Raw genomic sequence first — 13,715 nt, forward strand, 5'->3', positions numbered from 1 at the left:
AGAATTAACACTGAACTATTAACTGCAGGTTTGAGCCCACCAACCACTCCTTGGGAATAAGATGTGGTTTTCTGTTCTCATAAAAATTTACAGCCTTATAAACCTTGTACAGGGTTGCTATGAGTCAAAACCAATCCAATGGCACTTAACATCATCAACAACAACCACCAGAAGGTTACCAGAACTTAGTACTGGTAGATACTTCCAAGGTCATCTAATTCAGCCCTTACTTTTTTCCTCATGCTTTCCCTCCAAATTGTTACTTTTAAATTTCTCTTCTTAAGAAGATGAAGAACTACTGTTGAGGGTTAAAGTTTGGCTCAGTTCCATAATTATATGGCAGTACCATCATAAAATGGATTCTATGAGAAAATGATATGCTTGCATTATACCTCCTACCCCCCATGGTGTGGCACTATGGGCTAATGCATCAGACTGCAAAGCCGTTTGAACTGCAAGGTCAGTGGTTCAGGCTCACCAGCTGCTCCTTGGAAGCCCTATACAGGGACGCTATAGGTGGGAATTGACTCAACATTTAAGAACAACAGCAAATCCCACGGGAGTTTAACAACTTTCACAAAGGGAAACGTGATATTGTCAGGGGGCAACATTTTTCTAATCCTCGATACAATTTTTAATTTTTCTCAATTACTCTGTGAGTAGCAAATATGTTGCTGAATGTTAAAACCAGTCTATTCATTCAGTATACACTATGCAGACTTCTCTGTACTAAGTATGGAGGCGGGACAAAGATGTGTCAAGGGTGGTCTCTAAGAGAAAAAGGAGTGGAGAGTGGTCCCCTCCTTCAATGAGCAAGAGATGAGGCAGAGGAGGAAAATACAGAAACTACTTGTAATTACCACTGGAGTCATTAGAGTGGAGCAAAGAGCTCTAGAAATTCCAAGGAGATGACACCATGTTCCTCGAAGGATAGGTGGAGCTAGGACAGACAGAAACGAAGAAAGACTGTATTACAAGAGGCTGCAATGAATGAATGCAGTGAGTGTCTGTTTCTTCAGACTGCCCAACATTTCCATCCTCTCTTCTGGTAGCAGCACCTCAAATTTCCACTTGGGAACTACTTAACAGGAGAGGAGAAAGTTACAGGATGAGAAGAACAGAGTGTCAGGTGCCCCACAGGGAAGTAAAACATTAGAGGGAGCGTTAGTTTTGACAAACAGTAATTTTAGTGGAATCGTAGAAGCAGGAGCTAGATTATGGGAAGCAGTGGAGAGGGTGGGGAAAAGAGAGATTAGTAATCAAGGACAAGTAAGGATTTTTCTCTTGTTTTGTTTTATTTTGTCATTGACAAAAGTTAGTGCGAATTAACCCTGGAGGCTGGGGGTTAGTCCATGGTGTGGGTTTTCTTAGCCACTGAATACCTTAAAGAAATCTAGATGTTCTTTATGCTGTGAAAAATATATAATCTCACTTTTGGTCCAAGATGGGTTATCCTACTTGTGTTCTGCTGTATGACAGAAACTCAGAACTGTATTCTGTGGAGATGTTGTTGTTAAGTGCCATTGAGTCAGAGATGTTAGAAGCATTAAAATGTGCCAGAAGTAAATAAAGAGATCCATGGTATATAACAACAACAACATCAGTAACATTTTAATCTGGCCACATGTAGATTTAACCTTTTTAAGGGTGGAAAATTAAGCTGAATTCTAATTCCAAATGTGTATTTTTCTTAATTTCTCCCTCACCCCCTAACACTTAGTTTGGAAGGAGGAAAGGGAAGAGGTTGGGGTTAGCAAACCCTAAGTAATGGTTACTGTGGTACAATTGCACATTTGGTGTTGACCGTCCTTCTAGTTAGTAAGTGTAGCATTTCCAAGTGTGACTGGTGGGTTTGAACCGTCGACCTTCTGGTTAGCAGTCCAGTGCTTTTCCTGCAGCACCACACTAGAACTCCCAGGACCAGTTAGGTATTGTACCCATTTCAAACCGTATGACTTTTCTAGTCTGTTTCTGTTCGTTTAGCATCAGTATGTCACAAACCTAACTTAACTAAAGAAAAAGAAATATATTGGCTCAAGAAACCAAATCACGATACCTGTTTTGAGGTATTTACAACAGAAGCACTCCCTTTTCTCAGCTTGTTCCTTTCTGAGTGTAGAATTCACTCTCAACCACTGCAAATGGATTTTCTCTGAGCAAGGATGCCAGCAGCTTCTAGGCTCCTGTTTTCATTCTAGCAGGAGAGAGGAAAAGAGTTTCCCCTTGTTCCAGAACTGTGGGTCATAAGCCTACCCTACCTTCCAGACCAATGTGTCCAGAAAGATTGATCTACTAGGATTGGCTGAGCTAGGATGAAATGTGCTTGTTTCATGCCAGGCCACTGACCAGACAGGCAGGACCATTAGGGGGATGTTGTTGTTGTTGTGTGCCGTGGAGTCGGTTCCGACTCATAGCGACCCTGTACAGGGTTTCCAAGGCTGTAAATCTTTACGGGAGCAGAAAGCCTCATCTTTCTCCCTCGGAACAGCTGGTAGTTTTGAACTGCTGACCTTGCGGTTCACAGCCTGATTCGTAACCACTACGCTTACGCTACCAGAGCTCCTAGTCCCTGCCATTGATCTGCTTGCTGAATGAGGAGGAGAGTTCCACAAAAGAGCTGGGGCTGTTGTCTGAGAAGAAAAGGGTGCTAGGCAGACAAATTACTAATGCTCAGTGAATTTGGTTAGCACAGAACTTAGGTTGGGTCTGTGAACAGATAACTGATTGATTTGGAGTAGAGTTCAGAGAAAGTTTTCTGAAATTGTCTACAAGAATGTGTTTCTCCTAGAACAGAGAATCACAATGGGGATTATAATTTAATTGTGACTGAGTGAATAAACATACCACACCTATACTTATTGCTAATTGCCATCCAGTTAATTCCAACTCATGGTGACCCTTTATAGGGTTTCCGAGGAGCAGCTGGTGGGTTTGAACCACCAACCTTGCAGTTAACAGTCCAATGCTTATTCTGCACTGCCACACCAGGACTCTCTCTACACATATACTTAGCCCTTCACAATTTTAAAGTAATTTCACTTGAATCTACTTATTTGATCTAAAGATAATCCAATTGTTGTTGTTGTTGTCAGGTGCCATCAAGTCGGAACCGACTCATAGCGACCCCATGCACAGCAGAACGAAACAATGTCCGATCCTGGGCCAACCTCACTACCGCTGCCACACTTGAGTCCATCAATGATGCCACCTGGCTGATCCATCTCGTTGGGGGTCTTCCTCTTTTTCTCTGACCCTCCACCCTACCCAAAATGACATCCTTCTCCAATGATTATAGATTGTCAAAACCAAGTTCTTTCTTTGACCAGGATCATAAAGCCAGGGAGTAGGTAGTGCCGTGGGGATTCTAAAATCATGTGGTGCTGTGGATTAATGCGCTGGACTGCAGGGTCGGTTTGAATGGCAGCTTGGCAGTTCAAACTTAGAGGACGCTCCTCAGAAACACTATACAGGGTCACTATGGGTTAGAACCAACTCAATGGTACTTAACAACAACAAGAAGTTTTAGGAAGTATTTTAGTATGTGTTTTAAAATTGTATTCCTACATCAAGTATTCCCAATTTGTTTAAGTAGAACTTTTCAAGTTTCTTGGGCACCACTGTTTTGTCGTGGTGGCATTTAAAGAACAAAATAATGTTGTTTATCTTTACATTGTTGTGGTATCTCTTAATAATGTAGGTTTTCCATTGTTGTTGTAAAGTGCTGTTGAGTTGGTTCTGACTCATAGCGACCCTGTATAGGGTTTCCAAGGAGCAGTTGTTGGGTTTTACCAGATAGCCTAAAATCAGCATTGGCAAATCGTTTCTAACCCACCAGGGAATGAGATTTGCCTGATAAGATAATTCTATAATTAAATTGACCAGAAAAGGGGCGGGGAGGAGTATAGGGTTAAAAAGGGAAGCTTTTATTTATTTATTTTTTAACTTTTCATAGTGTTGGTGTTATGTGCCGTTGAGCCGATTCCGACCCATAGTGACCCTGTATAGGGTTTTCAAGGAGCAGCTGGTGAGCTTGAACCACCAACCTTGCAGTTCAGAGGACTTTGCAGTCTGGTGCATTAACCCACAGTGCCACACCAGGACTCCTTTTCACAGTGTTTTGGGTTAAAGTTTACAGAGCAAACTGGCTTTTCATTCAGTCCTTCGTGCACATGTTGTTTTGTGACATGATTGCTGCCCACAGCATTCGTCCCACTTCTTTCTTCCCTGTGTTTTCTGTTCCCCTTTGGTTGTCGTCTACTGAGTGTATACCTCCCTCATGTGACTGTTCCCCTTATAGGCCTGTCTAACGTCTGGCTGAAAGTTGAGTCACAGGGGTGAGGTCAGTTGTAGGCTTCAGGGGTGACTAAGGGGGTTCCTCTTGTCTCAGACCATTAAACATGGACTTTTTTTCCCTGATTTTGGGTTTTGTTCCACATTTTTCTCTCTACTCTTTTCAGGCCCTTCTGTGGTAATCGCTTTCAGAACGGTTGGTCATAGTAGCTGGGCCCCATCTAGTTCTAGTCTCTGGGTCATGGAGACTGAGGGTTGTATGGCCCATTAGTCCATCAGACGAATGGTTTCAGGCATTTTTTGTCTTCATTCTCCTTTGCTCTGGGAGAAAGCAATAGTCACACCTTAGATGGCTAATCACAAGCTTTCAAGACCTAATCGCTGCTCCGCTAAGTCAGCTGTAGAACCTTGTCTTGGTGGACTGTTGGACTGACTGACCTTTAAGACCTAGTCGCTGCTCCCCTAAGTTGGCTGTAGAACATTGTCTTGGTGGACTGATGGACTGACTGATGTTTAAGACCTAGTCGCTGCTCTAAGTCGGCTTTAGAACCTAGTCTTGGTGGACTGTCGGACTGACTGACCTTTAAGAACCTGAAGGTCATGATCCTGAGCTCCCAGGTCCCATAATTCAGTCCTTCCAGGTGTTTGGTAGGGAAGCATTTAAATACTAAATTTACTCACATTCTTAGCAATTCCTTGATATTGTTGTTTCAGATGAGAAGAAACAGATGGTTGCAAATGTGGAGAAACAGCTTGAAGAAGCAAAAGAATTGGTATGTACAGGCTTGGCAATGCATTTTAACACTCAGCCAGAACCATTCAAACTTACGCTTTCTCTAGTTTGTTTTCCTCTGTGGAAATGTAAAACATTACTGATGAGTATGTTATAGTTTAGTAGCCATCAGTTTTTACATTGAGGACAATTTAATAGCTTTTGCAAAGCCGTTTGAACTGCAAGGTCGTTGGTTCAAGCTCACCTGCCGCTCCTTGGAAACCCTATACAGGGTCCCTATGGGTTGGAACCGATTCGATGGCACTTAACAACAACAACAGGGAATCCTGGAAGGAGCTCTGGTAGCGTAGTGGTTACGAATCGGGCTGCTAACCGCAGTCAGCAGTTCGCAACTACCAGCTGTTCCACGGGAGAAAGATGAGGCTTTCTGCTCCCATAAAGATTTACAGTCTTGGAAACCCTGTGCAGGGCAGTATGAGTTGGAACCGATTCCACACCATATCACCTCCTAACCACCAGGGAGTCCTGGTGTGGCGCTGTGGGTTAATGTGCTGGACTGCAACATCGGTTTGAATCATTGCGAGGTCGTTGATTCAAGCTCACCTGCTGCTCCTGGGAAACCTTATACAGCGTCGCTATGAATTGGAACCGACTCAACAGCACTTATCAACAAGGAAGGGATTTACTCTTTTTCACAGAGATGATTCATTACATGTCTACTTTTTATTTTTAGTATTTTTTATTATGTCTATACATGAAATGGATACTACTGGTTAAGTGCACCCTGGGTCGTGCACACAGGGTTAAGCATGTGACTTACACTGTTTAATTTTTCCCAAAAACCTTGTGAGACAAGTGCTGTTTGCCAAGAACTGTAAAGAATCCAAGATTTTATCGTGTTTCTAAGCTAATAAAGTAGCTTGCCACAGTTTCATGGCAAGCTGACAGATGACAGACGCCTGGGTCAGAGACAGATTGTTTTGTTACTCACAGTAGAAGCCGTATCTGGAGTGTCACCACGTTCCCATCAGTTCCCTAAGTCCCGGTTCCCACAGAAATGACGCAGGTGGGTCTACCAGTGGCTGCCTGCCCACACAGTGAAAATATGGTACAGGAGAGGAACACGGAGCCTGGGGAACTGACTGCCTTGTACCAGCCTGTGAGCAAACCTACCCTTTGTCCCATGGGGTGGGGAGACTTTATTTCATCCCTCGAGGTTGCTCCTGCAACCAGAACCCTGAGAAGTGGCCTGGTTAAAGAGAATACCCAGCAAAAGCTGTAGGTAGGAACAGGAGAGACTCTTGGGGGAGTTATCCTCACAGAGACTTAGAAAGTCTAACTTGTCTGAGGACCCACCCTGAGGTAAAGTCCCAATCATGTCTAGATATGCCAAAGCTAGGGCTACTTTCTCCTATCAGTGAAGTCACAAATCAGGGGGAGAAAGTATTAAAAGCATTGTGTCCCAATTAAAAAAAAAAAAAAATTAAAACAAGATTATTATAACTGTGATCTAATTTTGCTACTACAGTGTCCTCACTGAATGTGTTGCCTCCCTAAATACTGACAGGCACTGCTTGACATTCCATTAGCACGTTCTGATAGACTAAGGAGCCCTAGTGGCACAAACAGTGAAGTGCTCAGCTACTAATTGAAAGGTTGGTGGTTCGAGTCCACCCAACAGTCTGCTTCTATAAAGATTACAGCCATGAAAAACTCTGGGGTGGTTGTACTTTGAGTAGAAATGGACTCACTGGCAGCAGCAGGGAATGCTTGCATACTTGGGACCATTTCCTAAAGTGTATTTCTGTCAACAGGAAACTGCAGCTTAAGCAGAGTTGGGTTTTAGGGTCTGTTTGGGGTGTTTTCCTTCAGAATCCTACTACACAAATTGGTTAAAACATGGCGCATTCCCCAAGCTCACCTGACTGAGTAACATGTGTTAACAGGACCATACCTGTGGGGAACTGTTGCTCCAAGGGTATTAAGGAACAGGTAAGTAGCCTGGTAGTGCAGAGGTTAAAGTGCTCTGTGCTAACCAAAAGGTTGGTGGTTTAAACCTGCCAGCCGCTCCTAGGTAGAAAGCTGTGACAATCTGCTTCTGAAGAGACGACAGCCTTGGGAACCCAGTGAGGTCATTATCAGTTGGAATGGACTGAAGGGCAGCGGGAGATTAAGGGACAGCAGGCAGTTGCTCTTGATTGCAAAGGACACTTTTCCTTATGCCAGCCAGGGCTAAGGGATTGGGTTGCATCCCTGCTCCACCCTCTGGCTCGGGCTTGGGCTCTTCTCGGCTGTCAGAATGTCTGCTGTTCTCTGAGCCCATTACTACTTCTCATCTCAGCTGGCTGCTGTCACCATCCCTACAGTGGTGGCTTTAGCATGTCATCTTCACAGCTTCTAATGTTTGCCTCGCTTTTGAAAGTTTCCTTTTCTTTCAAGGGTTTTTCTCCTGGCTTGCTTTTTTTGTTATATTCAGCTGCTGCTGCTTTCATGCTTCTTGGTCTTCATGTAAAAGGACTGACCTTTTGCATCCCTTAGCCGCTCATCGGGCTGGTAGGCTTTCTCGCTGGCAAGTTTACCCTAAATACTACAACCGGTAAAGTCTTGGGATTTCTCACCAACTTTTTATAGTGTTGAGTTTCTAGTATCATCTTGTCGCTTTAAAAATCTGTTTCTTAGTCTATTTACTAGTCAACTTCTGGAGACATTCTGTTGATTTGATGATACTGAAAAGGTGGTCTCCTGATAACCCAGGTTTCTGTGTGAACACTTCTGTCCAACATAGATGTTTGCACGTGTATCAAATGATCAGAAAAGATGATTTACTTAATTCTGATGACATCATTGTTAAGAACACTGTTATATTATCCAATCATATTGGGTCCTGATGTGACGCTGTAGGATAAGCATTGTACTGGTAGCTGCACGGTAGGCAGTTCCAACCCACCAGCAGCTCAGAGTCGTTATGAGTTGGATCTGACGTGACAACACTCCACAATAGCATACTGTCCTTGTGATGAAGACCCTGGGAGAAAAAGCTTTTATTTGACTTTTAGGATTAATTGTGCTTTTGCTGAACAAACTGACTTGTATTAATCTCTTGGTTACTTCATGATTTGTCATTATCTTACAATTTTTGCTTATGCAGTGACAGGATGAGTGGTGTGACCGCATAAGTGTGTATCAGTCTTGTTCTTGATTTCATTTTAAGTGCTTGTTTGTTTGTTTCTCTCCAATTTAGTTTTAAGTATCCTTGTAAAATACCTTAAACAAAAATGTGTTTCACTCTTGGATTTCCATTTGCATGTACTTCTGCAATCATTTGTCTGAATTACCTTGTTTACCTTGGGGAGAATGAACTACTTGCTGATGATTTCAGAGAGGGGCTTTAACTAACTGGCTTGCTAAGTAATTGGTGCATCTCATTTATGTTGAGACATGTTAATAATTTAAATGAACCACTGCTTAAATCAAGGAGTTCTGGTAGTGGGGCTGCTAACCACAAGGTCAGTAGTTTGGATCTGCCAGTTACTCCACTAGAGAAAGATGCTCCCATAAAGACAGCCTCGGAAACCCTGCACAGGGCACTTAAGTTAGAACTGACTTGATGGCACACAACATTAACAACAACAACGACATAGTGATAAGGAACTCTGGTACCACAGTAGTTAAAGTACCCAGCTGCTAACCAAACAGTGGGCAGTTCGAACCTACCAACTGCTCTGCTGGAGAGAAATGTGGCAGTCTGCTTCCGTAAAGACTACAGCCTTAGAAGCCCTAACCTGTCCTACAGGGTCAACACCACTTGAAGTCAACTAGATGTCTGTGGGTTAGACTCTCATGGTTGTGATGGTTACTGATGATGATGATGTGTTTACAAACAACCAAAAATAACAGATTGACCCAGACCAAGTCTGATAAACTCACACAGAAATGTTGCCAAATATTTGACATTTTAAAGCATTCTATAAAGTTCTTTCCATGAACACTATGAGCTTATTTAGTATTAACAAACCCTTACTTATCCAATGTAAGAGGCAGAAAAACAATAGGAACAAGTAGATAGAGCAGACACGTGTGCTTGGGTTTCTGAGGAGTGGTTCGTGGTTTTGAACTGCCAGCCTTACAGTTAGCAGTCCGGTGCTTATCCACCATACCTGGACTCATAATTAGCATTAATCTAGTTTTTACCAAGTCAGAGAAACTATTATAAGCACATTATAGGAATGATGTAATTTAATCTTCATAGCCACTCCAGGAAAGAAATAAATACTCTTCTTAGAAACGAGAAAAAGTATCTGGCAACTAGAACATGAAAAACCTGGTCAGTATCACATAACTAGTAAGTAGTCCTGGTGAATACGGGAGTCTGATACCAAAGCCTGTGCTCTTAACCATTATGTTAATGCTGTGTAGCCTCCCATAAATGATTATGTGCTATATCCAAAGTGTTATATAATGACAGGCTGGGATTTCAGTGAGCTTCGTGTAAATTAACATGATACCACTGTGTTCATTTAACTCCACGTCAGCATGGTTAGACAGTAGAAAGAGATAGGCTAGAGGTTGAGATCACATGTTGATCATATAGATAATATTTTCTCATACTTTGGACATATTGTCAGTAAGGAGCAGCCCCCAGAGAAGGACATCATGGAGGTAAAGTGGAGGGTCAGTGAAAAGGGGAAAGACCTTCAATGACATGGATTGACACCGTGGCAGCAACAATGACGCCAACAGAACAGCCGTGGTAAGGAGGGTGCAGGACTGGACAGTGCTTTGTTCTGTTGGACACAGATAGAGTGGCTCTGAGTCAGAGCCAACTCAATGGTCCCTAAAAACAACAACACTCAGAAATGACTTTTTCAGAGATTTCACCAAATCACTAAGGCTGCACTGGCATTTCCTGGGAAATAATTATTTGTTTCCCATCGTTCTGATGGTTCCTGGTCAGAAGACCAGATCAGAAATGCATACTTTGGGCTGGATAATGGATTACTCCAAGGATGATGTTATGTTGTTAGGTGCTGTTCAGGGTAAGTCGATTTTGATTCATAGCAACCCTGTGTACAACAGAACAAAACAGTATGCAGTCCTGCGTCAGCTTCACAGGCTTCATTGTGTTTCAGCCAAGGATATTCAAATCAAATTATTGAGGAGGTTTGGATGTGCCCTGGTGCCCACCCGACTCTCAGTGACCTTTGTATAACAGAAAGAAATGTGGCCTGATCCTGCTCCATCCTCACAATTATTGCTATGTTTGAGCCTGTTGTTAGAGCCACTCTGTCTGTCTGTCTGTCTGTGTCTTTGAGTGTTGTTGTAAGCTGGAGTCTTTACAATAGTAAAACCAGTGAGGCTTATATATGTACAGTTTACCTTTGGACAACATGAGTTTAAACTTTGCAGGCCCACTTATACATGAATTTTATTCCCTGTTGTTACTGCAGTGAGCTCAAATGTTGTTAATTGTTGTTGTTGTTAGATGACATTGATGGGTACTGACGTGACCTTGTGCACAACAGAACACAACACTACCCAGGCCTGTGCCAATCTCACAATTGTTGCTACGTTTGAGCCCTTCGTTACTGCCACTGTGCCAGTCCATCTCGTTTGGAGCTCCCTCTTTTTCACTGACCCTCCACTTTACCAAGCATGATGTCCTTCTCCAGGGATTGGTCCCTCGTAATAAAATGTCCAAAATATGAAGAACGAAGTCTGGTCATACTGGCTTCTAAGGAGCACTGGTTGGACTTCTTCCAACACAGATTTGTTTGTTGCTCTGGAAGTCCATGTTGTCATTGTTAAGTGCTGTTGAGTCGCTTCCAACTCATAGCGATCCTGTGTGGGTTTTCTCAGGCGGGACTACTGGGTTTGAACCCCCAACCTTGTGGTTCGCAGTCTAGTGCTGATCCTACAGGGCCACTGCAGGAGTCCCTGCCTGTTCATGGTACTTTCAATGTTCTCCTCCAACACCATAACTCAAATGCATCAATTCTTCTACAATCTTCCTTATCCACTGTCCAACTTTCACATGCTGTGAGGCTATTGAAAATACCATGGCTTGCTTGGTCCAGCGCACCTTAGTCCTCAAACTGACATGTTTGCTCTTGAACACTTTAAAGACGTCTTGTGCAGCAGATTTGCCTAATGCAATACGCCCTTTGATCCCATGACTGCTGCTTCCATGAGTGTTGATGGTGAATGGTTGATCAAAGTATGTCCTTAAAATTTGGCGTGAGGCTAAGAATCCCCATGTGACCAGTTCTCACTGTAATGGAGAGAGGAACTACTCATGTGGAGATAATTAGCATCCCATGGTGTTTTAAGTGGCTTAAGGTGATATTCGCAACATTTTAGGTCACTGAAGTTGCAGGAGGATAAAACATCCACATATAAGTGGGCACACAGTTCAAACCAGTGTTCAAGGGTCAACTGTGAATTAAACATGGATTTTCTACTGCACAGGAGGTTGATAGTCCTAACCATATAGAGAAAGAGATTCGTCTCAAGGAAATATCTCATGTGGTTGTAGAAGCTGACAGTTCTCATGTTTGTGGGTCAGACATCAAGCTGAAGGCTTCCCAGGATTCACTTAGTAGTAGAAGCTGATGAACCCAAGGTCAGCAGGCCAGATGGCAGGCAGATTGCTGACTTATTGACTGTGGTGGTGGTGGTTATGTGTGGTGGAGTTGGTTCTGACTCATAGTGATCCTGTACAGGGTTTCCGAGGCTGTAAATCTTTACGGGAGCACAAAGCCTCATCTTTCTCCCACAGAGCAGCTAGTAGTTTCGAATTACCAACCTTGCCGTTCGCAGCCCGATTCGTAACCACTACGCTACCAGAGCTCCTTACTGACTGTGGAGGCTGATGACTCTTAAGCCACTGGTTCAAGTTTTAAGAACAAGATTTGGATGATGCAGATCCATAGTGAACAAAAAAAGATAGGGGTCTTTTCCACAAAGTCCATGTATATTGGAATACGACCACACCCTGAGGAAACACTCCTTGCAAACGGATTAGCTGATCACATCAGATATCATGACAAAGTGGAGGATAGCTCTATTATTACATAACTACCAAACTAGTGAGAATCATGGCCGAGCCAAGTTGACATGTAACCTTAACCATCACAAGGATCTTATTTTTTATTAACTCTCCACTTTACCAAACTGATGTCCTTCTCCAGAGATTGGTCTCTCCTGGTCTCGTATCCAAAGTAAGCAAGATGAAGTCTTCCCAGGCTCACTTCTAGGGATCATTCTGGCTGTACTTCCTCCAAGATAGATTTGTTCCTTCTCCTGGAAGTCCATGCTTTGTTCAGTATCCTTTGACAACACCACTACTCAAATGCATCAGTTCTTCTCCAGTCTTCTTTTTTTCATTTGTCCAGTTTTCACATGCATATGCACCAGTTGCGTTAGGTGCACTTCAGTCATCAAAGTGACATCTTTGCTTTTGAAAAAATTGAAAGATGTCTTTTGCAGCAGATTTGCCCAACACAGTATGTTGTTTGATTTCTTGAGAACTGATTGTTGATCTAAGTAAAATGAAATCCTCAACAATGTCACTATTTTCTTCATTTATCATGATGTTGCTTATTGGTGACTGTTGTGAAGATGTTGTTTTCTTCATGTTGAGGTATAATCCGTACTGAAGTCTGTAGTCTTTGATCTTCATCAGTAAGTGCCTCAAATTTTCACTTCCAGCAAGCACAGTTGTGTCATCTGCATATGGCAGGTTGTTAATGAGTCTTCCTCCAGTCCTGATGTCACTTTTTTCTTCATCTAGTCCAGCTTCTTACATTGTTACATATAATATATATGCTTTAACAGAAATTTTTGGCAAAGTAAAGACTCTGGCACTCTCAGTGACATTCTGCAAGTTCTCATTAACTGTTGAACCAAATAAAAATCAACCACAAAAAGAGTCTCAATGCTGTTTGACCAGTGGACACTTAGGTCCCTGGGCCTGGCTCCTCAACTGTAAAATGAGGAGTTGGAAATAAATCCTTTCAGCTTGCAATGTCTGCTCAAATAAAGAATAAGCATATGGTTCACATCATGTTTTTCTCTTCCCCTTTCTAGCTGGAACAGATGGATTTGGAAGTCCGAGAGATACCACCCCAAAGCCGAGGAATGCACAGCAACCGAATGAAAAGCTATAAGCAAGAAATGGGAAAACTTGAAGCAGATTTTGTGAGTTGAATTCCATCCCTTGTCATAGTTACTGATTTTTAGACTGATTTATGCTTTTTATTGTTTTCTCAAGCAGCATTAGATGCTTACTCTTTAGGGGCTTGTTCCAAAGATAAACAGCAGCTGTCGTTGTTTAAGAACTGGAGATGTAAAGGCTGTATTATAGAAATAGCTAATGGCAGAGTCTAAGGTATGCCAGATCCATGACTCACAATTAGATCCCAATCACATAGTCCTTGGAGTCTGGATACTGCTTACGAGGATTTAATAGTCATGAGAATTTTGAAACTCAATCTTTAGCCTTATAGAACTTGAAGCCTTCAAGATGCAGTACTCATGGGTGGACGTCAAGAGCCCATGAGCCTCCTGAAAATATGCCAGCATTTTTGGATATATGTGCCTATATGCATTTTTTCCTGAGACAAAATCGATAGACTTCATTAGACCCTTTAACATACCTTCCTCCCCTCCCATGAAAATTAAGAATCACTACTTA

The 13,715-nt window shown here is 42.6% G+C and overlaps 1 protein-coding gene across 1 annotated transcript in view; it reads left to right on the forward strand.

Annotated features, from left to right (window-relative positions):
- Positions 1–13,715, forward strand: part of VTI1A (vesicle transport through interaction with t-SNAREs 1A) — a 448,264-nt gene that overhangs the window by 12,476 nt on the left and 422,073 nt on the right. Inside the window, exons 2-3 of the mRNA XM_006831345.1 lie at positions 5,005–5,063; positions 13,109–13,219. Of these exons, the coding sequence (XP_006831408.1) occupies positions 5,005–5,063; positions 13,109–13,219 (170 nt within the window). The remainder of the gene's footprint in view (positions 1–5,004; positions 5,064–13,108; positions 13,220–13,715) is intronic.

Source organism: Chrysochloris asiatica, unplaced genomic scaffold (genome assembly GCF_000296735.1).
Source record: "Chrysochloris asiatica unplaced genomic scaffold, ChrAsi1.0 scaffold00003, whole genome shotgun sequence".
NCBI lineage: Eukaryota > Metazoa > Chordata > Mammalia > Afrosoricida > Chrysochloridae > Chrysochloris > Chrysochloris asiatica.